Here is a 26,497-nt window from a genome sequence, read left to right as displayed (position 1 = left end):
GTAGTGAGATACAACAAAAATCTCAACATAAAACATACCAGTGTTGGATGAGAAGAGTATTAGGATCAGAATTAACTTGTTTTTTAAAATGATTATCTGCAAAGTTTCTGTAAACAGCAGTTATTCCTTATCCTTTAGAACTTGGTTTGACCACCCCATTTTTTTTTTAACATGCAACCTTATTACACACAGAACTGATTGTATGAAGTGGAGTATAGCCTCATGGAGCTCCATGATGGGTCAGTGGTTACCTTCATGCAGGTAGGAGGCTGCAGAGGTTTGTGGTCCATTTCTTGCCCCTGCTGAGTATTCTACACCAATAGCCAAGCAGCCTGTAGGGGGCAGCAGAATGCCAAATAAAACACCTGTTCTTGGGGCTGTCAGGCTTTTCTGGCTCATTGCCCACCACTTCTTGGTCCATGATGCAGCACCCACCCTTCTCCCCTTTGCCTGGCAAAATTCATCCTCTAGGCCTTGCCAGGGTGGGGACCTTTACCATTAAGCCTCCCATAACCCACTTGCCTCCACAGAACCTGTTCTCCTCCACCCTCTGAAGCCCTCGTGGTATACTTTGTACCGTATCATATAGCAAACAAGTACCATATCAGCTTAATGATGGGACTTGTTTGCTATTGTTTCACAACCAGCTATCCTGTCCTTTGGGCAGGAACAACGTCTTATGCCTCTGGATTGCTCATAATGCCAGGACTGCCCTGGAGGCCTAAATAAATGCTTGACAGCAGATGGAGGATTCCTTAATCGGTAGTGAGTGCTTGATGCGTATTTGCTAACTTGATTGTCAAGATGGTCTTGTCTGTGCACAAGAGAAAGTATTTTCTTTGCTTCGCTTGTTTCTGAAATACCTACACTCTCACATGCTTTCCGGTTTGTTTCAGATTGGGATGTAAGATAGGAGGACTTTCAAAATAAACCCAGAGGTGTAATGGAAAACATTAACTCTGGTGCCATAGTTGCAGATTTGCATCTAGGCTCTTCCCCTTCTCAGCCCGTTTTTCTCACCCAGATAGTGGGGCTAGCTAAGCTGATCACACAAGCTACCATCTAACCTGGAGCACCTTTGAAAGTGAGGGAGGACATTTAAAAATACTTATAGTCACATAGTCTTAAGAAGTATTTATTGACTGGGTAATGGTTTTTATTTTGTATTTTTTGGCTTGCCTATAAAACTGTTCTATTCGAAAATGATTTTAAGAATAACATTTCTGACAAAATATTAAAATAATATATAAACAAGACAACTTGTCCATGGATGCTAGAACAGCATATGGTGTTTCAAAGAATCAAGCTGAGTGATCCATGGAAAGTGTCTAGTGCCGTGCCTAGGACACACTGTGTATTCAGGAAATGATGAGTTCCTTCTCCTTTGTGAAGAAGGTTGGACAAAGAGGCACTGACCAGCAGTAAACAAAGGCCTATGGGCTTTTTTAAAAAGGCTGCTGTAAGGAGGGTTTGTTCCTAGTTGTCCAGATCCTGACAACCCAAGATGTGAGTTTTGTCCAACTCTAGCAGGAACATACTGATTGAAGAACATGGCTCTGTGGGTATGTAGTCAGATAGCTGTCTCAGCAGTAGAGAGCGTGCCCGAGGGATGGCTGTACATTTCAGGTGATAAGTCGGCTGCCCTGTGCGCACAGAGTTCTTCTCTTCGCTTGCGAATTCGTTACTGCTTCTGGGCAACTTCCCGGGAAAGCTCGAGGATCTGGCCTTGGCACCCCTCTTCTGCAGGAGCTGTCCTGCCATTTAGGGGCCTGAATTCAGCAATTGTGCTTAAATACTGGGTTTACCAGAAACTTAATAGTTTGAGCTGTAAAATACATACCTGCCTTGATGTCTGGTGTCCTCATGTAACCAGAAACTTAATTGCCATTCTGTGAGTGAGCTTCTAGGGTTGGGTGCATCCCTTTTAGAAACTCTAAATTCGATACTCCTCACCCTGCTTCCTATAAGTGCGATTTTACTCTAGTAATGAGAGCTCTTTAGCCTGTGTGTTCATTTAAGCTAAAACCCCTCAGAGCTGAGGTTTATGTGTTGCCACCTCCGTGTGTGATGGAGAATTCAGGGAAGTGCTCTGTGGCTTCCTGGAAGTCAGGAAGGGTCTGCCCACGGTGAATAGCAACGTGTGATGGGAGAGTCAAGCCCAGGAGCAAGTGGTATTGCCGGGACAGCCCTCCGCATGATTCCTAACAGCCTCTTCTGTCTCTAGGTATGTGTACATTCCAGCGGGCGGGTCCCAGCATGGCCTGCTAGGGACACTGTTTTCCACTGCGATGACATTTGCGTTTGTGAGCTTCTGGCATGGTGGGAATGACTACCTCTGGTGCTGGGCAACACTCAACTGGCTGGGAGTCACCGTGGAGAATGGAGTCCAGAGGCTTGTGCAGGCACCACGTGTCCAGGACAGCTTGGTGAGCTGGGTCCTTGCTTGTGTGGTAGGGGACAGCCAAGCTCGGTGGACTGGGTTTGGGAGGGAAGGCGGTCATCACATTTACCCTGTTGTGGGCCATTCCTGCTAGATTGGTTCAAAACTCGTGTGCCCAGAGGTAGGACAGCTGAAAAAGAGGCTTCTATAGCTATTTTTTTCAAAATAAATGTTTTAACTATAAAAGTAATACATATTTATTATATGAGAATTAGAAAATTCAGACAAGTATAAGGAAAAAAAAGTCTCCTCAAGAGAAACCACTGTTAATACCCATTCTTCTAAATTTTTTCTCTCTCTCTCTCTCCACACACACACACACACACACACACACACACACACACACACACACACACCCCATTTAAAACATGCTGTTATACTAGAGATACAGTTGTATCAGGACCCCTTTCTTTGTCATAAAGTGCATTTCTAACAACCCTTTTTAATGGCTTCATAGAATTCCATCATGTGGATGTGTCATAACTTATTTAATTAGTCTCCTATTATTAACATATTGTTCCAGTTTTTTGCAGTTACCAGTTGCATTGAGATGACTGTCATAACCATGATGCATTCTTCAGTGTAACGTTGCTAAGTTAAAGGTTTTTCTCACTTTTAAGTTTTGCCATACATACTGCTTACCTGTTTCTTCACTGCCCTGTAGACAAAGTTTGCCAATTTACATTCCTACCCAACAGTGCCTGAGAATGCCCTTGCCAATACTGAGTAGTACTGGTATTGTTAATCGTTGCTATTTTGATAAGTTTTAGTAGCATAAAAATCAGGTAAGGATTTAAGACACATTCTCACTCTATAGGCAAATGATTTGGAAAATTAAGCATTTTTCTTTACACACATATTTTAAGTGATTTTAAACTATGAGCAAGTGTTTTATCGTGTAAATGTGGCATAGTATGTATGTATTAGAATCTTATAGGAAATCATCAATTCTGAATATGCAGCAATATTCCGATAACCCTGAAAAAAGTATCTAAAAAGAAATATGCTAGCATCAGTGTTCATGGCAGGCAGTAAAACACAAGAAATTTACTGGGAAATGATTAATGTGGGTAAATGCCCCCCGTATTTGCAACCAAAGCAAATGTATTTCAAAAAGCCAACATCACCAAAATATAATACATTTGAGTGTTTTTCTATAAAGATAGCCATAGTACAAGTGGACAGTTGTTTCAGTAAAAACTGATACAAAGCACATAGCAAAAATAACACCCCTGAAGGAATTTAAATATGTTTATGTATGTTTACAGATAAGTATTTTATTCAGTACTAGTACCCAGCAATCAGCAGGAAAGAAATGTCAGTGAATTCCAGTAGAAAGTGGAATTTCAATGAAAGTCATGGCTTTGTAATACAAAGAAAAACTATAAAAGGTGGTATCATAAAGGTTACAAACTTCACCCTCAAATCTAAGTAGTCTTCCCCAAAGTGGGGAACCCAGTCATCAGCCATGAAAGCCAGAAAATTCTTTTCAGCCCTGGCTGAAGCCCTATAACACATTTCCATGTTCCCTCATGAAGTGTCTGACACTAACCTTGAACTTAATCTTAAGCAGAGCTCCGTAGATTTTGAGCCATGGCTTACATTACTAAGAAATCTAAAGAATATAAAATATTAAAGGAGTAACCCACACTGTGCAATGTAGTGTATGGCTTGTTAATTTTCATTAAAAATGAAGGAAGACAGTGAAAAGACATGCTCACAGGATGAAGCACTTGAATGTCTGCTCTGCCCCATCACAGCTCATTCCAGGACCTTCACATGTTCACCTCATTTGAGCTTCCATCCACAATTCAAGCTCCCAGGTGTATAGTAATTTCTGAACATGCATTTTTTTGGTGAGATATATGTCTTGTATATTGCAAATGTGATATTTAGTTTACTTATTGAGCAAGAACACATTGTGTAAAACCTATTTTTATCACCTGTCTTGCATCCTGACAGCCTGGTGGTTGGCTATGGCTGTTTAGACTAGGAGCTCCTTGAGCACAAGGTCAGGACCCCATTATCACTTATATCCCCAATGGTTAGCTGCGTGTCTGAGTTAGCCTCAGTAAGTCAGTACACAATTAATGCTTCCAAATTGGGTTCTTTAGTTATTCTTCCATTTGTCCGCTTAAGGACTTTTTCTCCATTACTCTGCTTCTTATACAGTTCAGCACAGATTCTGTTTTCTTTCAGAAAAACATGGCTGGTGTTCCAGATGTACACAGCCTTTTGAATAAATTGTTTCCCCACTTGGGTTACATCCTTCCCTCTCTTTCATGAATCCATTTCCCATTCATTTAAAAAATTGAGATACAATATTATTGTACAGTATTATATAAGTTACAGGTGTACAACATTAGTGATTCACAGTTTTAAAGGTTATACTCCATTTATAGTTATTGTAAAATATTGGCTATAAATTTACCATTCTTTTCTCAAAATCCAAATTAGCATTTAATGCCTCCTTGGTACTTAATTTCATCTGATTTTAGTCTCCCCAGTTGATCTGATAGTATTTTTAAAATGTGGGCTCTCTCCCCATGCCTTTCATCCTTCATCTGTTATTTTTTTTTTATGATGGATTGAAAGATATCTGAATAACAAGGATTATCATTACTTCTTTTCCCATATCTTCTTTATCTTCAACCTCAAAGCCTTGTCTGGGACACAAAATACAGTAGGATTGTATTTCTTGGTGACAGTTGAACACTCACTGAAAGACCAGTTGGAGCTGAGTGTTGTAATAGGAAGCCCTCTGACGTTCTAGCCAAGGCGTTCCCATCAAACTTTATGCAGCAATGGAAACGTTCATTGTGTTGTCCAATACAAGTAGTCACGAGCCACACTGAGTACTTGAAATGTGCCTAGCATCACTGAGAAACTAGTTTTTAAATTTATTTAACTTTAATTAATTTGAATCTTAGTAGCCCCTTTGTGGCTAGTGACTTCCATTTTGAACAATACAGTTCCGGAACATACCCCTTTTCTAAAAAAAAAAGTAAAAGAATATAGTGTTTGACTCTGCTATAGTATAGAATGATTTTTATTACTGATGTGGTGCCTTGTATATCCAGCTGGCTACTGAACCTCTCCACTTGAACATCTCACAGATATCTCAGACTTAACATGCATAATACTGACCTCTTGGACCCCCATCCCCCAATAATTCCAATTAGCTCCTTTGCCTCTAGCATTCTCTATTTCTACAAAAGCCACCGTCATCTTTCTAGTCACTCAAGGCCAAAACCATCAAGTTATCCTTTGTACCTCCCTCTCTCCCAGTTCTACCTATATATACTGTACGTTCTACCTCCTAGGTAGATCTTAATTTTAAAAAATTGTTTCCATTTCCACTGAATCATCCTAACCCCACTGTTATCATTTCTTGCCCAGTCTACCAAGTAGCTTTGAACTGGTCTCCCTGCTTCCACTTTTGCCTTCTTCAGTTCATTATTCTCATAGTACTAAGTGATGCTTCTCAATAAAAACCTAACTAACCATGTTGTTGTCCTTAAAATCCTTAGTGGCATACCATTTTCTTGGGGCTCAGTCCACAATATTTAAGATGACCTATAAGGCCTTGGCTGATCTTGATCTTGCTACCTCTCTCCATCCTCTCTGCCTCTCTCCCCTTGCACCCTGTCCTTCCTTCTGTTCGTTTACATACCTGGGCCCTTCAGCCCCAGCTCCTCAGCACAGGCTCTTCCATCTCTAGAATGCTGTTGCTCCTTTCCCTCCTATTTCATCCTTCAAATTTCACCTTCAATGACAGCTTGTTTGGGTAACCTTTACTGACCCTCCTAAGTCAATCAGGTCCCAATTAGTAACTCATTTGGGGCACCTTGTATGTGGTCTCTTCTGTTCTACCTATCACAGTTACAATGAAATATTTTTATACAATAACTTGTTTAATCCTTATCTCCCTTACCAGACTGTAAGCCTCATGAAATCAGAGATCTGTATCCTTGACACATAGCATGATGCCTGGTGTAGAGTAAGCATGCAGTACATACTTGCTGAATGAATGAGTGAATATATTTTCTGACTTTACTGAGGGGCATATAAGAGGAAATAAGCTTACACAGCAGCATGAAGAATATAGATTGAATACTGGAAGAACTCACTAAGGCTGAGGCTTATTGAACATTATATAGGGAGATTGTTTTGTAGCAGGGTAGACACTAATTGGTCTAGTGATGGCAAAATGCTAATTGGTCTAGTGATGCACAAAATATATATAGAGGAAAGAAAAGGGTAGGGAGGAGTTAGCCTTCCTGGTACCCTGCTGTTTTATGAGATGGGGGATGATTGGCTGTGACTCACCAAGGCCCAGAGCTGTAGGAAGCTGACAAAAGACATTTTCACAAGGCACCAAGCAGGGTGGATGAAGAGGAGTTACTGCTAAAGCAGCATGCTTTTTCTCTGTACAAGTACTCTCCCGGGGAGCTAGAATTTGTGTTCAGCATAGAAAGCTTTTAATAAGTGGAAACATCAGTAGAGAGACATTACTTCTTGCCAATTCTCGATTTGATCTCTTCTTTTTTTAAAAAACATCTTTATTGGAGTATAATTGCTTTAAATGGTGTGTTAGTTTCTGCTTTATAACAAAGTGAATCAGTTATACATATACATACGTTCCCATATCTCTTCCCTCTTGTGTCTCCCTCCCCCCCACCCTGCCTATCCCGCCCCTCTAGGTGGTCACAAAGCACCGAGCTGATCTCCCTGTGCTATGTGGCTGCTTACGTTTGGCAGTGTATATATGTCTATGCCACTTTCTCACTTTGTCCCAGCTTACCCTTCCCCCTCCCCATATCCTCAAGTCCATTCTCTAGTAGGTCTGCATCTTTACTCTCATCTTGCCCCTAGGTTCTTCACGACCATTTTTTTTTAAGATTCCATATATATGTGTTAGTGTACGGTATTTGTTTTTCTCTTTCTGACTTACTTCACTCTGTATGACAGACTCTAGGTCCATCCACCTCACTACATATACCTCAATTTCGTTTCTTTTTATGGCTGAGTAATATTCCATTGTATATATGTGCCACATCTTCTTTATCCATTCATCTGTTGATGGACACTTAGGTTGCTTCCATGTCCTGGCTATTGTAAACAGAGCTTCAATGAACATTGTGGTACACGACTCCTTTTGAATTATGGTTTTCTCAGGGTATATACCCAGTAGTGGGATTTGCTGGGTTGTATGGTAGTTCTATGTTTAGTTTTTTAAGGAACCTCCATACTGTTCTCCATAGTGGCTGTATCAGTTTACATTCCCAGCAAAAGTGCAAGAGGGTTCTCTTTTCTCCACACCCTCTCCAGATTTTTTGATGATGGCCATTCTGACCAGTGTGAGATGATATCTCATTGTACTTTTGATTTGCATTTCTCTAATGATTAATGATGTTGAGCATTCTTTCATGTGTTTATTGGCAATCTGTATATCTTCTTTGGAGAAATGTCTGTTTAGGTCTTCTACCCATTTTTAGATTGGGTTGTTTGTTTTTCTGATATTGAGCTGCATGAACTGCTTGTAAATTTTGGAGATTAATCCTTTGTCAATTGCTTCATTTGCAACTATTTTCTCCCATTCTGAGGGTTGTCTTTTGGTCTTGTTTATGGTTTCCTTTGCTGTGCAAAAGCTGTTAAGTTTCATTAGGTCCCATTTGTTTATTTTTGTTTTTATTTCCATTTCTCTAGGAGGTGGGTCAAAAAGGATCTTGCTGTGATTTATGTCATAGAGTGTTATGTCTATATTTTCCTCTAAGAGTTTGATAGTTTCTGGCCTTACATTTAGGTCTTTAATCCATTTTGAGTTTATTTTTGTGTATGGTGTTAGGGAGTGTTCCAATTTCATTCTTTTACATGTAGCTGTCCAGTTTTCCCAGCACCACTTATTGAAGAGGCTGTCTTTTCTCCACTGTATATTCTTGACTCCTTTATCAAAGATAAGTTGACCATAGATGTATGGGTTTATCCGGGCTTTCTATCCTGTTCCTTGATGTGTATTTCTCTTTATGTGCCAGTACCAGATTACTGTAGCTTTGTAGTATAGTCTGAAGTCAGGGAGCCTGATTCCTCCAGCTCCATTTTTCGTTCTCAAGATTGCTTTGGCTATTTGGGATCTTCTGTGTTTCCATACAAATTGTGGAATTTTTTGTTCTACTTCTGTGAAAAATGCCATTGGTAGTCTGATAAGGATTGCATTGAATCTGTAGATTGTTTTGGGTAGTAGAGTCATTTTCACAATGTTGATCCTTCCAATCCAAGAACATGGTATATCTCTCCATCTATTTGTATCATCTTTAATTTCTTTCATCAGTGTCTTATAGTTTTCTGCATACAGGTCTTTTGTCTCCTTAGGTAGGTTTATTCCTAGGTATTTTATTCTTTTTGTTGCAGTGGTAAATGGGAGTTTTCTTAATTTCACTTTCAGGTCTTTCATCATTAGTGTATAAGAAGGCAAGAGATTTCTGTGCATTAATTTTGTATCCTGCTATACTTTACCAAATTCATTGATTAGCTCTAGTAGTTTTCTGGTAGCATTTTTAGTATTCTCTAGGTATAGTATCATATCATCTGCAAACAGAGACAGCTTTACTTCTTCTTTTCCGATTTGGATTCCTTTTATTTCTTTTTCTTCTCTGATTGCTGTGGCTAAAACTTCCAAAACTATGTTGAATAATAGTGATGAGAGTGGGCATCCTTGTCTTCTTCCTGATCTTAGTGGAAATGGTTTCAGTTTTTCACCATTGAGTACGATTATGGCTGTGGGTTTGTCATATATGGCTTTTATTATATTGAGGTAAGTTCCCTCTATGCCTACTTTCTGGAGGGTTTTTTATCATAAATGGGTGTTGAATTTTGTCAGAAGCTTTCTCTGCATCTATTGGGATGATCATATGGTTTTTCTCCTTCAGTTTCTTAATATGGTGTATCACATTGATTGATTTGCATATATTGAAGAATCCTTGCATTCCTGGAATAAACCCCACTTGATCATGGTGTATGATCCTTTTAATGTGCTGTTGGATTCTGTTTGCTAGTATTTTGTTGAGGATTCTTGCGTCTGTGTTCATCAGTGATATTGGCCTGTAGTTTTCTTTCTTTGTGACATCCTTGTCTGGTTTTGGTATCAGGGCGATACCCTCGTAGAATGAGTTTGGGAGTGTTCCTCCCTCTGCCACATTTTGGAAGAGTTTGAGAAGGATAGGTGTTAGCTCTTCTCTAAATGTTTGATACAATTCGCCCATGAAGCCATCTGGTCCTGGGCTTTTGTTTGTTGGAAGATTTTTAATCACAGTTTCAATTTCAGTGCTTGTGATTGGTCTGTTCATATTTTCTATTTCTTCCTGGTTCAGTCTCGGCAGGTTGTGCATTTCTAAGAATTTGTCCATTTCTTCCAGGTTGTCCATTTTATTGGCCTAGAGTTGCTTGTAGTAATCGCTCATGATCCTTTGTATTTCTGCAGTGTCAGTTGTTACATCTCCTTTTTCATTTCTAGTTCTACTGCTTTTAGTCTTCTCCCTTTTTTTCTTGTTGAGTCTGGCTAATGGTTCATCAATTTTGTTTATCTTCTCAAAGAACCAGCTTTTAGTTTTATTGATCTTTGCTATCGTTTCCTTCATTTCTTTTTCATTTATATCTGATCTGATCTTTTTGATTTCTTTCCTTCTGCTAACTTTGGGGTTTTTTTGTTCTTCTTTCTCTAATTGCTTTAGGTGTTAGGTTAGGTTGTTTATTTGAGATGTTTCTTGTTTCTTAAGGTAGGATTGTATTGCTATAAACTTCCCTCTTAGAACTGCTTTTGCTGCATCCCATAGGTTTTGGGTCGTCGTGTTTACATGGTCATTTGTTTTTAGGTATTTTTTGATTTCCTCTTTGATTTCTTCATTGATGTCTTGGTTATTAAGTAGTGTGTTGTTTAGCCTCCATGTGTTTGTATTTTTTACAGATTTTTTCCTGTAATTGATATCTAGTCTCATAGCGTTGTGGTTGGAAAAGGTACTTGATACGATTTCAGTTTTCTCAGATTTACCAAGGCTTGGTTTGTGACCCAAGATATGATCTGTCCTGGAGAATGTTCCATGAGCACTTGAGAAGAATGTGTATTCTGTTGTTTTTGGATGGAATGTCTTATAAATATCAATTAAGTCCATCTTGTTTAATGTATCATTTAAAGCTTTTGATCTCTCCTTTGAAGGAAGACACCTTCAGGGTGCTTGTTAGTTATTCCTACCCAAAGGAGAATCTACATCTCAAGCTGCTCACCCACCCCACCCCTGATTTCCATTTCATTGAATAATTTAAACACATCCTCCTCCCCCAGCCCTTGTCCCTTCTTCTTTGCCCCAAGAGTGTCCTGCTGAGCTGATTTATGTCCTTTCTAAAGCAGTAAAATTTCTATGTATAGACTTTATTGAGAAAACATGCCTCCAGTGAAAATCATGGATGGCCAGTCTAATGGTTCTTGGATGGACCTGATGCTCTGCTGTGTCAGAAAGAACCCATAGCTCTGTGGTGATGTCCATTCAGTTTATCAGTTATATTGATCAGTTTGATTTTGAAGAGGAGTTTGAGGGATCAGTCAACTTGAAAGGATAATTGATTGTAAAACTATTGGCATGATCCACCCAATGGTTTCCTAGTTCTGTGGAACCCTAACTCACCAATTGGCAAGATGTACTTGGCAGTTGGCCTGATCAGAAAACCTTTTCCCTGGAGGTCAGTGATCATAGCCCAGCTAACTCACTGAAGGAATACAAAGCAAACTGGTCTGAGAAGAGTTATTCTGTTGGACAGTGGCTCATGATCTTCTGTTTCTCCACCACTTGCATTCATTTTGACAAACAGAGATCAAGTGCTTCCTGTCAATGGCCCTTTTCTTCAGACCAGAACCCTTCTTAGACTGAGCCCATTTAGGCAGAGTCAACCTGGTCCTTTGTTTCTGAGTTTGCTCATCTAGGAAAAAACAATTCCAGCGCCCTATGTGGGAGACACATTGCAGTTGGGGAACTCTGAGTGAAAGACTTGATCCCTCCATCCTCATTCCTTTTTTTTTTTGCATATTCTTTTGGTGCTTCAGTGAATACAGTGTACTAGTCTATCAGTGTATAATGGTACAGCCTATTATTAGTCAATTTTCTCTATGAATAAGGTATCTCACCTGGCCTCCTATCAGGATAATCATCTTTGCAGTGGCTCCTTTGGATTAGAGAGGCAATAAAACCACAGAATGAGAGCTTTTCTCTATGAGGACCTAAGTGATTTATATTTTAAAAATGGACTTGTCTTCATAAATATCATAAAATACTAATTGGCCTATTCTTCTCAGGCATTGCTCAGAATAAAGGTCTGGGCTGGAGACAGATGTTTGGGAGCATGTAAATGATATTTTGGAGCTGTGGAATTGTCTGAGACTTTCTAAAGAGAGGGAGTACAGAAAGAGAGGAAAAGGAGACTGCCCAGGAATGAACCTGAGGACACCAACATTTAGAAGTTAGATAGAGAAGGAGGGGCCAAGAGGTGGGAGGGAAATCTAGAGGATAATTTCACAGAGACCAAGAAAAAGAAGGTACTTCATGGAGGGAGTGGTCAATGGTGTTGATGCTGTTGGGGAGTCAAGTAAGGTAAGGTTATGGCTCCATGTCAGAATGCTAACAGTGGAAGAGAAGAGCGGTGAGTCATCATCCCCATCCCCACAGTTTATGATTTTGTTGGAGAGTCAAGATGTGTGCAAACCAGTTGAGGACCAGTATAAGGCTTTATGTGCAGAGAGACCAGATTGAGTCATAGAGGCAGCTGATGTTCATAAGGGGTGGTGGTCAGAGTGAGCTAAACTTTTAGGAATGGTATATTTAAAGATCTGGGGCTTGAGTAGGATTCTGAGAATTAAGATCTTGGATTTGGATAGGTAAGTAGAGAGAAGACAGGCTCAAAGCCAGGGGAATAGCACACACAGCCTGAAGTCAGGAGTGGGCATGCCATGTTCAGGTGAGGAGGCTGCTTTGACAGTCAATGGGCTGTCACTGGGGAGAATGGAGGAAAAGAGGTTAGAGAGTCCAAATGTTCCCCCTATAAAGAGATTTGAATGCCAGACTTAGAAGTATAGAAATGCAACACTTAGAGCAGGAGAGCATCAAATTAACATATTAATCCCACAGGTTAAATTAGCCTTTGTAGTAGCTTGCTAGCCCTCACCTGGGCCCCTCGGTCTCAAAAAAGCAACGCCCATTGTTATGAACAATGTGTTTCTTGGTGGATGAGGACCTCTTGGCGCCCCGCTCATTGTCTCCCACTCCAAAGGATCATTAACAATGCAGGAAACATGGTGCAATTCACTGGTTATACAATTTCTTCTCTGTGGGAATCTGAACCTGTGCCTTAACCCCTCTTAGTCTGAGTGGTAGAATGCTACAAATAATTCCACCTTTTAGTTCAAATATGTTTAGAAAGGCAAAAGCATTTTCAAAGGTTCTTTTTAAACTTTCCATTACTGAGTCTGCTATCTGACAGAGAGAAGGCTTGAAATGGAGGCAATTTTCAGATATTCAGCCCCCCTGGTCTGGTCAGCTCTGGGGCTTCTGCTGCCTTTCCCGTCCCTCTCAGTTTAGGCTTGAGCAAGGCAGGGGCTGCTCTCTCACCATTGCTACTGCCAGGGCACTCTTGTCCATTCTCCCCTCCAAGTGCGCAGCACAAACCCTCACCCTGGGGAACTGTAGCCTCGGGAAAGAATACTGAGCCAAAGATGAGATTCCACGGCTTGAATGTAAATGGTTGAAACGGGCTTTTCTAGGTGGCTTGTGGTATGAGATTCTTTACGTGAGAGACCCTGATTTCTGCTTCTACAGCACAGATAAGTGGTGGTTACTCTAATTAGTCTAGTGCCTAGCAGTTTTCTATAGATGAGCTTAGGAAGAAGCACAATCTTATTATGTACATGCTGAAGCTTTGGATGTGTGTTTCCAAATCTGGGTCTCTTTTTCCTCCCAGAAAATCCAAATTACCCACTGGAGGTAGCAGACCTTGAGTTTCCAGTGTTCCTATTATCAGTGGAAGGGTAAAATAGTCCCTTCATTCCAAAATAATATGCACATACTTAGTGCAATATATTTTTACAGTATGTATCTATTTACAGTGTATATTTATGTATTATGTATGATGTGTATTGTGTATATATGCTGTGACTCTGTGTAGCATATATATAGTGCATTTATATATGTGTATATGGATGTATATGTATATATATCTATTCATTTTATTTGGAATTATATTTTATTATTTTTTTAATATAGCAGGTTCTTATTAGTTATCCATTTTATACGTATTAGTGTACATATGTCAATCCCAATCTCCCAATTCATCACACCTCCACCCCGCCCCGCCACGTTCCCCTCTTGGTGTCCATACGTTTATTCTCTACATCTGTGTCTTTATTTCTGCCCTACAAACAGGTTTGTCTGTACCATTTTTCTAGGTTCCACATATATACGTTAATATACACTGTTTGTTTTTCTCTTTCTGACTTCACTCTATATGACAGTCTCTAGATCCATCCACATCTCTACAAATGACCCAATTTCATTACTTTTTATGGCTGAGTAATATTCCATTGTATATATGTACCACATCTTCTTTATCCATTTGTCTGTCGATGGACATTTAGGTTGCTTCCATGACCTGGCTATTGTAAATAGTGCTGCAGTGAACGTTGGGGTGCATATGTCTTTTCAAATTATGGTTTTCTCTGGGTATATGCCCAGTAATGGTATTGCTGGGTCGTAGGTAATTCTATTTTTAGTTTTTTAAGGAACCTCCATACTGTTCTCCGTAGTGGCTGTATCAATTTACATTCCCACCAACAGTGCAAGAGGGTTCTCTTTTCTCCACACCCTCTCCAGCATTTGTTGTTTGCAGATTTTCTGATGATGCCCATTCTAACCGGTGTGAGGTGATACCTCATTGTAGTTTTGATTTGCATTTCTCTAATAATTAGTGACGTTGAGCAGCTTTTCATGTACTTCTTGGCCATCTGTATGTCTTCTTTGGAGAAATGTCTATTTAGGTCTTCCATCCATTTTTGCATTGGGTTGTTTTTTTAATATTGAGCTACATGAGGTGTTTATATATTTTGGAGATTAATCCTTTGTCTGTTGATTCGTTTGCAAATATTTTCTCCTATTCTGAGGGTGGTCTTTTCATACTGTTTATAGTTTCCTTTGCTGTGCAAAAGCTTTGAAGTTTCATTAGGTCCCATTTGTTTATTTTTGTTTTTATTTCCATTACTCTAGGGAGGTAGATAAAAAAAGATCTTGCTGTGATTTATGTCAAAGAGTGTTCTTCCTATGTTTTCCTCTAAGAGTTTTATAGTGTCTGGTCTTACACTTAGGTCTTTAATCCATTTTGAGTTTATTTTTGTGTATGGTGTTAGGGAGTGTTCTAATTTCTTTCTTTTACATGTAGCTGTCCAGTTTTCTCAGCATCACTTATTGAAGAGACTGTCTTTTCTCCATTGTATATCCTTGCCTCCTTTGTCATAGATTAGTGGACCATAGGTGTATGGGTTTATCTTTGGGCTTTCTATCCTGTTCCGTTTATCTGTATTTCTGTTTTTGTGCCAGTACCATTTTGTCTTGATTACTGTAGCTTTGTAGTATAGTCTGAAGTCAGGGAGTCTGATTCCTCCAGCTCTGTTTTTTCCCCTCAAGACTGCCTTGGCTATTTGGGGTCTTTTGTGTCTCCATACAGATTTTAAGATTTTTTGTTCTAGTTCTATAAAAAATGCCATTGGTAATTTGATAGGGATTGCATTGAATCTTTAGATAGCTTTGGGTAGTATAGTCATTTTCACAATGTTGATCCTTCCAATCCATGAACATGGTAAAAAAATAAAATAAAGTAAAAGAAAAAAGAAAAAAAAATAAAATAAGAGAACATGGTGTATCTCTCCATCTGTTGGTACCATCTTTAATTTCTTTCATCAGTGTTTTAGAGTTTTCTGCATACAGGTCTTTTGTCTCCCTAGGTAGGTTTATTCCTAGGTATTTTATTCTTTTTGTTGCAGTGATAAATGGGATAGTGTTTCCTTAATTTCTCTTTCAGATTTTTCATCATTACTGTATAGGAATGCAAGAGATTTCCATGCATTAATTTTGTATCCTGCAGCTTTACCAGATTCACTGATTAGCTCTAGTAGTTTTCTGGTGGAATCTTTAGGATTCTCTATGTATAGTATGTCGTCTGTGAACAGTGACAGTTTTACTTCCTCTTTTCCAATTTGTATTCCTTTTATTTCTTTTTTTCTCTGATTGCTGTGTCTGGGACTTCCAAAGCTATGTTGAATCTTAGTGACCAGAGTGGACATCCTTGTCTTGTTCCTGATCTTAGAGGAAATGCTTTAAGTTTTTCACCACTGAGAATGATGTTTGCTGTGGGTTTGTCGTATATGGCCTTAATTATGTTGAGGTAGGTTACCTCTATGCCCACTTTCTGGGAGAGTTTTTTTATCATAAATGGGTGTTGAATTTTGTCAGAAGCTTTTTCTGCATCTATTGAGATGATCATATGGTTTCTATTCTTCAATTTGTTAATATGGTGCATCACATTGATTGATTTGCATATGTTGAAGAATCCTTGAATCCTGGGATAAATCCCACTTGCTCATCGTGCATGATCCTTTTAATGTGTTGTTGGATTCTGTTTGCTAGTATTTTGTTGAGGATTTTTGCATCTATATTCATCAGTGATATTGGTCTGTAATTTTCTTTTTTGTAGTATCTTTGTCTGGTTTTGGTATCCGGGTGATGGTGGCCTCATAGAATGAGTTTGGAAGTGTTCCTCCCTCTGCTACACTTTGGAAGAGTTTGAGAAGGGTGTGTGTTAGCTCTTCTCTAAATGTTTGGTAGAATTCACCCGTGAAGGCATCTGGTCCTGGGCTTTTGTTTGTTGGAAGATTTTTAATCAGAGTTTCAATTTCATTACTCATGATTGGTCTGTTCATATTTTCTATTTCTTCCTGGTTCAGTCTTGGAAGGTTATACCTTTCTAAGAATTTGTCCATTTCTTCCATGTTGTCCATTTTATTGGCATAGAGTTTCTTGTGGTAGTCTCTTAGGATGCTTTCTATTTCTGTGGTGTTTGTTGTAACTTCTCCGTTTTCATTTCTAATTTAATTGATGTGAGTCCTCTCCCTCTTGATGAGTCTGGCTAATGGTTTATCAACTTTATTTATCTTCTCAAAGAACCAGCTTTTAGTTTTATTGTTCTTTGCTATTGTTTTCTTTTTTTCTATTTCATTTATATCTGCTCAGTCTTTATGCTTTCTTTTCTTCTACTAACATTGGGTTTTGTTTGTTCTTCTTTCTCTAGTTCCTTTAGTTGTAAGGTTAGAATGTTTATTTGAGACTTTTCTTGTTTTTTGAGGTAGGCTTGTATTGCTATAAACTTCCCTCTTAGAACTGCTTTTGCTGCACTCCATAGGTTTTGGATTGTCGTGTATTCATTGTCATCTGTATCTAGGTATTTTTTGATTTCCTCTTCTATTTCTTCAGTGATCTCTTGGTTATTAAGTAGTGTGTTGTTTAGCCTCCATGTGTTTGTGGTTTTTACATTTATTTCCCTGTAATTGATTTCTAATCTCATATCGTTGTGGTCAGAAAAGATGCTTGTTATGATTTCAATTTTCTTAAATTTACTGAGGCTTGATTTGTGACCCAAGATGTGATCTATCCTGGAGAATGTTCCATGCACACTTGAGAAGAAAGTGTAATCTGGTGTTTTTGGATGGAATGTCCGATAAATATCAATGAAATCTATCTGGTCTATTGTGTCCTTTAAAGCTTGTGCTTCCTTATTAAATTTCTGTTTGGATAATCTGTCCATTGGTGTAAGTGAGGTGTTAAAGTTCCCCACTATTATTGTGTTCCTGTCGATTTCCTCTTTTAGAGCTGTTAGCAGTTGCCTTATGTATTGAGGTGCTCCTATGTTGGGTGCATATATATTTATAATTGTTATATCTTCTTCTTGGCTTGATCCCTTGATCATTATGTAGTGTCCTTCCTTGTCTTTTGTAACATTCTGTATTTTAAAGTCTATTTTATCTGATATGAGTATTGCTACTCCAGCTTTCTTTTGATTTCCATTTGCATGGAATACCTTTTCCATCCCCTCACTTTCAGTCTGTATGTGTCCCTAGGTCAGAAGTCGGTCTCTTGTAGATAGCATATATATGGGTCTTGGTTTTGTAGCCATTCAGCAAGCCTGTGTCTTTTGGTTGGAGCATTTAATCCATTCATATTTAAGGTAATTATCAATATGTATGTTCCTATTACCATTTTCTTAATTGTTATGGGATTGTTTTTGTAGATCCTTTTCTTCTCTTGTGTTTCCCACTTAGAGAAGTTCCTTTAGCATTTGTTGTAAAGCTGGTTTGGTGGTGCTGAATTCTCTTAGCTTTTGCTTGCCTGTAAAGCTTTTGATTTCTCCATTGAATCTGAATGAGATCCTTCTGGGGTAGAGTAATCTTGGTTGTAGATTCTTCCCTTTTCATCACTTTAAATATATTAGAGTTTCTGCTGAGAAATCAGCTGTTAACCTTATTGGAGTTCCCTTGTTTTCTATTTGTCATTTTCCCTTGTTGCTTTCAGTCATTTTTCTTTGTCTTTAATTTTTGTCAATTTGATTACTATGTGTCTCGGCATGTTTCTCCTTGGGTGTATCCTGCCTGGGACTTTCTGCGCTTCCTGGACTTGGGTGGCTATTTCCTTTTCCATGTTAGGGAAGTTTTCAACTATAATCTCTTTAAATATTTTCTCTGGTCCTTTCTTGCTCTCTTCTCCTTCTGGGACCCCTGTAATGTGCATGTTTTTGTGTTTAATGTTGTCCCAGAGGTCTCTTAGGCTGTCTTCATTTCGTTCCATTCTTTTTTCTTTATTCTGTTCCACAGCAGTGAATTCCACCATTCTGTCTTGCAGGTCATGTATCCGTTTTTCTGTCTCAGTTATTCTGCTGTTGATTCCTTCTAGTGTATTTTTCATTTCAGTTATTGTAATGTTCATCTCCGTTTGTTTGTTCTTTAATTCTTTTAGGTGTTTGTTCTTTTTTTTTTTTTTTTTCTAGGTCTTTGTTAAACATTTCTTGCATCTTCTCGATCTTTGCCTTCATTCTTTTTCTGAGGTCCTGGATCATCTTCACTATCATTATTTGGAATTCTTTTTCTGGAACACTTCCTATCTCTACTTCATTTAGTTGTTTTTCTGGCATTTTATCTTTTTCCTTCATCTGGTACATAGCCCTCTGCCTTTTCATCTTGTCTATCTTTCTGTGAATGTGTTTTTTGTTCCACAGGCTGCAGGATTGTAGTTCTTCTTGCTTCTACTGTCTGCCCTCTGGTGGATGAGGCCATCTAAGAGCCTTGCGCAAGTTTCCTGATGGGAGGGACTGGTGTTGGGTAGAGCTGGCTGTTGCTCTGGTGGGCAGAACTCAGTGAAACTTTGTCTATCTATTCATTTTTAAATCTCTGAGATGTCAGAAATGCGCAGAACTTCCAAAATATCTCACATTCCTTTCAATGCCTAGAAATAAATGTTGCTTTAAAAAGCATATCAGGGCTTCCCTGGTGGCACAGTGGTTGAGAGTCCGCCTGCCGATGCAGGGGCATGGGTTCGTGCCCCGGTCCGGGAAGATCCCATGTGCCGCATAGCGGCTGGGCCCGTGAGCCATGGCCGCTGAGCCTGCGCATCCGGAGCCTGTGCTCCGCAACGGGAGAGACCACAACAGTGAGAGTCCCGCGTACCGCAAAGAAAAAAAAAAAAAAAAAAAAAAAAAAAAAAAAAGAATCCGCCTGCCAGTGCAGGGACCACGGGTTCAACCCCTGGTCCGGGAAGATCCCACATGCCCCACATGCCACAGAGCAACTGGGTCTGTGTGCCACAACTACTGAGCCTGCACTCTACAGCCCACGAGCCACAACTACTGAGCCTGCACGCCACAACTACTGAAGCCTGCACGCCTAGAGCCTGTGCTCCACAACAACAGAAGCCACCACAACGAGAGGCACACACACTGCAATGAGGAGTGGCCCCCACTCGCCGCAACTGGATAAAACCCTCGCGCGGCAATCCAACACAACCAAAAATAAATAAAATAATTTATAAAAAAAAAAAAAAAAAAAAAAAAAAAAAAAAAAAAAAAAAAAGCATATCAAACAGCTGCTGGCCTTTTTTGAGATGAGCTGGGTTGGAATCAATGTACTGTCGATCACCAACATGTATTGAAACACACAATTTAACGTGGCTCTTGCTTCTCCTCTGGTGTCAACCCTGTAATCCACTCAATAGGCCAGAATGAGTGTTGGAATGGCCACTGTGTAGCCCCTGAAGGGTGACAAGAAAGAGTATAATATAAATGGTGCAGGACATTTGGCAAGCCAACTCTGCAGCTATTGAAAGTGGTGATGTTGAAATAATTTCACTGTGAGAAGATGAAAATGAAGAATGTGAAATAACAGGTATAATCAAAATTCATTTTTGTTTAGAAATTGAAACATAGAAAAGCCTATGGAAGGTTATACACTAAAACGTCAATGGATTATTTATGATGCATGTTTTGTTGTTTTGGCTCATTTATATTTTCAACCTTTTCTACAGTGAATAAGTATTGTTGTCTAATCAAAGGTTATTGAGAGAAAAGGGAGCAGGGTGGACTTACCCTCTGGTTTTGCTTAGCTGACCCTGGATGCTTAGTTTATGTTAGAAATTGAAGGTTAAAGTTGTCATGCTCAGGAGCAGACGGATGTGAGACTATTGTAACTGTCATTCTGTGCTGTAGAAGGAACTGCGCCAGACACTGCGCAAAGGTCTTTTATGTTCGTTATATTATTTACCCATCACAACAACCCTTCAGGGCAAGTGTTACTGCCTCCAGTTTTACAGATGAGGAAGCTAGAGATGAGGAATGTGTAAGTAATCTTTCTAAGAACAGATGGTTAGTTTGATAGAAAGAAGTCAAATCCAGTTACTCATGATCTATTCAAGCCTCCTTGATTTCAGACTAGGAGTCTTCCATGATAAACCCAAGCCACTTAGATTACTCATCCACGTCCCATCTCCTTGCTGCTTGTGCACATTGGCATTCGATGAGTCGACAAAACAGCCCTCAGTTCTTAGACAACTTGTGTTTTAAGTGTGGCTCCACACAACTTGTCTGTGGAATAACTCTTCTGAAAAGTTGGTCCAAGAGAAGTGAGAATGTTCCTCAATGCACTTTTACTGCATTATCTCATGTGATTTTAATAGTAGCTTGGTAGGTAAGTATCATCATTATCCCTATTTTACAGTGCAAAAAACTGAAACCCAGGAAGTTTAAACAAAATAGGTTCATGGTTCAAAAGTCAAATATTACACAAGGCTTCATTTAGATAAATAAATAGAAGAGCTGTCTCCATTCCTCCCGCTCTTATGTTCTTATCTCCATTAGCAACAATTTTTTTTGAACTTTATTTAATTTATTTTTTATACAGCAGGTTATTAGTTATCTATTTTATACATATTAGTGTATATATGTCAATCAAAATCTCCCAATTCATCCCACCACAACTTTCAATTCTCTTAGCTGTTTCTGATATTTACCTCTGTCTTTCTAAAGTGTATTTTATTATTCTTCACTTATAGATTATAAATATTAAGTGATTTCTACATGAGGTTTTATCCTCTTAGACGTACTCCCCACTTCTCCTCCTAATGTAATAATATCTCTCCCTTTTGTTTAATCAGAACTCAATGTTTACATTATCATCACTATGTTAAGTGTGGCTCCCTGCCAGACCAGTTAATGTACTATAATTGCATTTTCTTTCTTAGTCAACCATTTCCCCAACTCAGATTAAGAATTGCCTTGCCTATTTTGTTTGATTAATTGGTTTTCTGTCATCACTTCTTTCCAAACTCCCTAATAAAATTGGAAAAATCCCTCAGAATAGTGTTTGATTTTCCATGCGATCAAGTGTCTCTGGTAATCTGTCAGTTCTCTTTACCTGGAGAATATTTCTTGAAGACCTTCCATCCTCCCTTCCCATCTGGATTATTTCTCTTCAGATCTGCTCTGTGGCTGTTGTCCTGACATGTCCCCTTTCCTCTCTCCTAGGCTGAATCTCTGTGTCTTGGGCCCCAGATCTCCTTGTTTGCCCCCCTCCCTTTGATTTGCTGGAGCACATCCTTTAGTAGCTTCCTTAGAAAGGGATCATGGGTGATACTTTTTTTTTTTTTGAGACCCAGTATTTCTAGGACTCTCTTTATTCTACCCTCACGTTTAATTGATTATATGAGCACTGAATTTTAGGTTGAAAAGTAATTTCTCCTGAAAAATTTTAAGATATTATTTGTCTTCTAGTTTTTAGCTTTACTGTTGAGACATGCCATTTAATTCTTGTTTCCTTGTATGTAATCTGTTCTTCTCTCTAGAAGCTTAATGCAGATACCTTTGGTAATTCTGAAATGTCATTGTGCTTATTGTTGCTGACTTTAGAATCTCTTTGATGCAGTTTATTTATGGAAAAAAAAAACACTTCATCATGGGCGGGGGTGGGGACGGGGTGAAAGAAGGATCTTTATCCTGTGGTCCATATGCTCATTACCCAGGTTTTTAACCAATCTCTGTTTTTTTCCTCCGTGGTTTACTGTTGTCATCTGTGGTATATGGTATCTCTAATGCCTGGGACTTCTGGGGACCTGGTATATGAGTGACTTTTCTTCTCTTTGGCATCTAGTAGTATTCAGATATCTCAGCTCTGCTAATTCATTCATCTGCTTTCTATCTTATAAAGATGGTTTGACTTTGCTCACTTGCTGTTCACTTCTCTTCCATTCCTTGTCTGCTTACTTTTCATTTTAATGGGGTTTGTGAAGGGAGCAGAGATGTCTCATCTACTATGTTTATCTGAATGTCACTAGAAGAGTTTTCTGTGCCATCATTTGGTGAATTATTTTGGAATGCTTTACCTGTTTGTCAGTTTTAGATTTTTAAATGTCAAGTGTGCTTTAAAAGCAGGCCTTGCCCTAAGCTGTTGTTTCTGTGTTTGAACAGGATATAGCTGAGGCCATAGCTGTGACATCCTAGGCTTATTTAATAGTCCCAGTGGACCTCAGTGCTGCTTAGAGAGGGAGGACTCCAGTGCCATGAGCAGCCACGACTTGGGTGTGATGGTCATCTGGATTCTATCTTTCCACCCATGTGCCTTGACTCTCTATACTCATGGGAGGTGGCCAGGCTCTAGGGTCATTTAGTGGAAAGATTCCTAGATTTCCTTTTTTATTCTTTTATTCTTTATAATTTATGAAGTCATTTATGACCATATGATCTTGAAAAAAATACAGATAAGGCTGAAATTCCTCTAAGGCACTCATCACCCAAACAGACACACCTTGTTCACTTTCCTCCCATGAAAGGTAGCCATTGTTATCAGATTGTAGTGTAGCCTTGCATACCTTTCATACTTTGTATGTACATATATGTGTGTTTGTGGTTTAGAAATGTATAAATATTTTTAAGTTTTCACTTTTTTCCCTCATATTATGTTTTGAAGATGTTTCTATATTAGAGTATGTAGATCTGCATAACTGGACATAATATGGATATGTGATAATTGATTTATTCTATTGTTGAAAATTATTCTATTGAAAATCTAGGTTGCCTCTCTTTTTTTTTTTTTTTTTTTTTTCTTTTGCAAATGCAGCTGTAGTACATTGCCTGTTCATGCCTCCTTGTTCATAAAGTGTTTCTTTAGGGCAATACTAAGAATAGAATAGAGCAGGAGTTGGCAAAGGATGGCCCAGGGACCAAATCTGGTCTGCTGCCTGTTTTTGTATGGCCTGCAACAAAAATGCTTTCTACATTTTAAAATTGTTTTATTCAGTGATCTTTCCCTCACTGATTTGAAAGATCACATTTAATATATTGTAAATATCCAAATACATACGGGTTCATTTTGGAGCTCTCTTTTCTGTTGCATTGATCTATTTAATTAGTCCTGTTTAAAATATTAGAGTTTTGAATATCTTGATTCCCAGTAAGGAAAGTCCTGTGCTCCTTTTTGTTCTTTTTCGGAGTTACATTGGCTGTTTTTGCACATTGCTTCTTCTATATGAATCTTAGAATTCCTCAAAAGTGAAGTTTCTCAAAACTCCCTTTGGTATTTATATTGGAATTTATTAGATTTGCTTTGAATTATATCTTTGAGTAGAGTTGACATGTCTATATTGCTGAGTCTTCCTAGCCTTGAATAGTTGTTTATTCAAGTCTTCCTTTATGTTCTTACATAAAGTTTTATCATTTCTTAGAAGTCTTGTGCATTTCTTTTTGAATTATTGCTATTGTGTAGGAAAGGTATTGATTTGTTTTGAGTTGATCATTTTGCATCTACTTTAAATCTTTTTTTAACTCTAGTGATTTGTCGGTTGTTTCTTTTGAATTTTCTAGATTGATGGTCATATCATCTACAAATAATGACAGTTTTGTTTTTGCCAACAATTTTAACTCTTGCTGCATTTAATTGTTTCACTATACTTGGTCCTTTGGTACAGTTTTGAGTGATAGAGGAAAAAAATGTCTTTTTCTTGAAGCTAGTGGGAATATTTTCTCTGGGTTTTTGACATACCCTCTTTATCAACTTAAAACAGCTTACTTTATTGTCATCTATTGAGTGACCATATGATTATTCTGCTTTAATTATTTAATCCCATGAGTTACATGGATTTCTAATGTTTCTAATGTTGAATCATCCTTCCATTCCTGGGATAAATCTTACTTGATCGAGAGTATTCTTTGAACCATTCCTGTATTTGATTTGCAGCTATTTAATTTAGAATTTTTAAGGTAATTTCTGGAACAAAGATTGACTTCTGGTTTTCTTTTCTTGTTTTGGCTTTTTATGACTTTGGTATCAGTTATGCTGGCATCATCAAATGAGTGGAAGCTTCCCATGGTTTTCTCCCCTCTGAAAAAGTTCCTATGAGATGGAAATTATCTGTTTCTTGACTATCTGGTAGAAGTTGCTCATTAAGAATATCTGGGCAGGGCTTCCCTGGTGGCACAGTGGTTGAGAGTCCGCCTGCCGTTGCAGGGGACATGGGTTCATGCCCTGGTCCGGGAAGATCCCACATGCTGCGGAGCGGCTGGGCCCGTGAGCCATGGCTGCTGAGCCTGCGCGTCCGGAGCCTGTGCTCCGCAACGGGGGAGGCCACAGCAGTGAGAGGCCCACATACCGAAAAAAAAAAAAAAAAGAATATCTGGGCAGTTTTTCTTTGAGCATAGAACTTTGACCACTGTTTCAATTTTTCTATGTTTATGCTTTTTTTTTTTTTTTAGTCTTCCTACTTTTTCTATGAGAGTTTTAGGTAGTTTAAATTTTCTAGATAAATTATCTTTTATCTAGGTTTCGAAATATATTGCGATATACTCTCCAAAGATTTTTAAATGTCCTATTATAATTTCCTCTTGCTGTTTATTTCACCTTATTTTCTTAATTGATCACACTTGCCAAAGTTTATCCATTTTATTATTCCTACAATAAAAACTTTTAGCTAAAATGAATGAAATTTAAAGTAATTTACTGGTGTGTTAATTTTTGCTAATATTTGTTGTTGGTGAGCATAGACTTCATGATAGATTTTTTGAATGTACTTATATTCCTTTCCTGGCTTAGTATACATTCAGTTTGATTATGACCCACATATGTATGAAAATTGCAGGTATTCACTATTTGTCAGATCTGTCTATTAGACAAGGCCTAATAATTCTTGTGATAAAACATACATAACAGAAAATTTACCAGTTTAACCACTTTTACGTGTAAAATTCAGTCATTAAATACATTCACATTGTTGTGCAACTGTCACTACCATCAGTCTCCAGCATGTTTTTATCATCCCAGATTGAAACTCTGTGCCTACTAAACAATAACTCCTGTTACCTCTTCCCCCTAATCCCTGGAAACCACTATTTTACTTTCTTTTTCTATGAGTTTGACTCTTCTGGATACTGTATATAAGTGGAATTGTGCAATATTTGACCTTCTGTGTCATGATTATAACTGAGCCTAGCGTCTTCATGATTCATCCATGTCGCAGTGTCTGTCAGAATTTCCTTTCTTTCTAAGGCTGAGCAGTATTTCCATTCTACATATATACCATAGTTTGCTTACACATTTATCCATCAATGGACATTAGGGTTGTTTTCTATCTCTTGTCTATTGTGAATAATACTGCTATGAACATTAGTATACAAATATCTTTTCTGTCCCTGCTTTCATTTCTTTTGAATATATACCTAGAAGTGGGTTGCTGCATTATATGATAATTCTATTTTTAATTTTTGAGGAACTGCCATACTGTTTTCCACAATGGCTACACCATTTTGCATTCTCAGTAGCAATGCACAAGGATTCAATTTTTCCACATCTTCATCAACACTTATTTTCTGTTTTTGATTATAGCCATTTTAGTAGGTGTAAAGGTGTGGTTCATGTGGCTCATTATGGTTTTGATTTGCATTTCCATAATGAACAGTGATATTGAGCATCTTTTCATGTGCTTATTGACCATTTGTATATCTTCTCTGGATAAATATCTATTCAAGTCCTTTGCCCATTTTTGAATTGGGTTGTTTTTCTGTTGTCAGAATTCTTTATATATTCTGGATATTAATCCCTTATTGATATGTGATTCTAAATATTTTCTCTCATTCTTTGGGTTGCCTTTTCACTCTGTTGATAGTGTCTTTTGATGCACGAAAGTTTTTAATTTTGGTGAAGTGCAGTTTATCTATTTTTACTTTTGTCACCTGTGCTTTTGGTGTCTTATCCAGGAAATCATTAATAAATCCAGTATCATGAAATTTTTTTCCTATGTTTTCTTCTAAGAATTTTACAGTTTCAATTCTGATGCTTAGATTTTTAACTTTTTTTGGCCACACCATGCAGCATGTGGGAACTTAGTTTCCAGACCAGCGATCGAACCTGTGGCCCCTGCAATGGAAGCGTGGAGTCTTAACCACTGG

General features: G+C 38.4%; 1 protein-coding gene across 3 annotated transcripts in view; it reads left to right on the top strand.

Annotated features, from left to right (window-relative positions):
- The window catches only part of HHAT (hedgehog acyltransferase), a 363,561-nt gene that overhangs the window by 274,668 nt on the left and 62,396 nt on the right, over positions 1–26,497 (top strand). For all 3 annotated transcript variants that reach the window (XM_067032206.1, XM_067032195.1, XM_067032200.1), the window contains exon 10: positions 2,225–2,426. In XM_067032206.1, the coding sequence (XP_066888307.1) occupies positions 2,225–2,426 (202 nt within the window). The remainder of the gene's footprint in view (positions 1–2,224; positions 2,427–26,497) is intronic.

The sequence above is a fragment of the Kogia breviceps genome, chromosome 1 (assembly GCF_026419965.1).
Source record: "Kogia breviceps isolate mKogBre1 chromosome 1, mKogBre1 haplotype 1, whole genome shotgun sequence".
In the NCBI taxonomy this organism is placed as follows: Eukaryota; Metazoa; Chordata; class Mammalia; order Artiodactyla; family Physeteridae; genus Kogia; species Kogia breviceps.
This window is presented reverse-complemented; position numbering and strand designations above follow the sequence as displayed.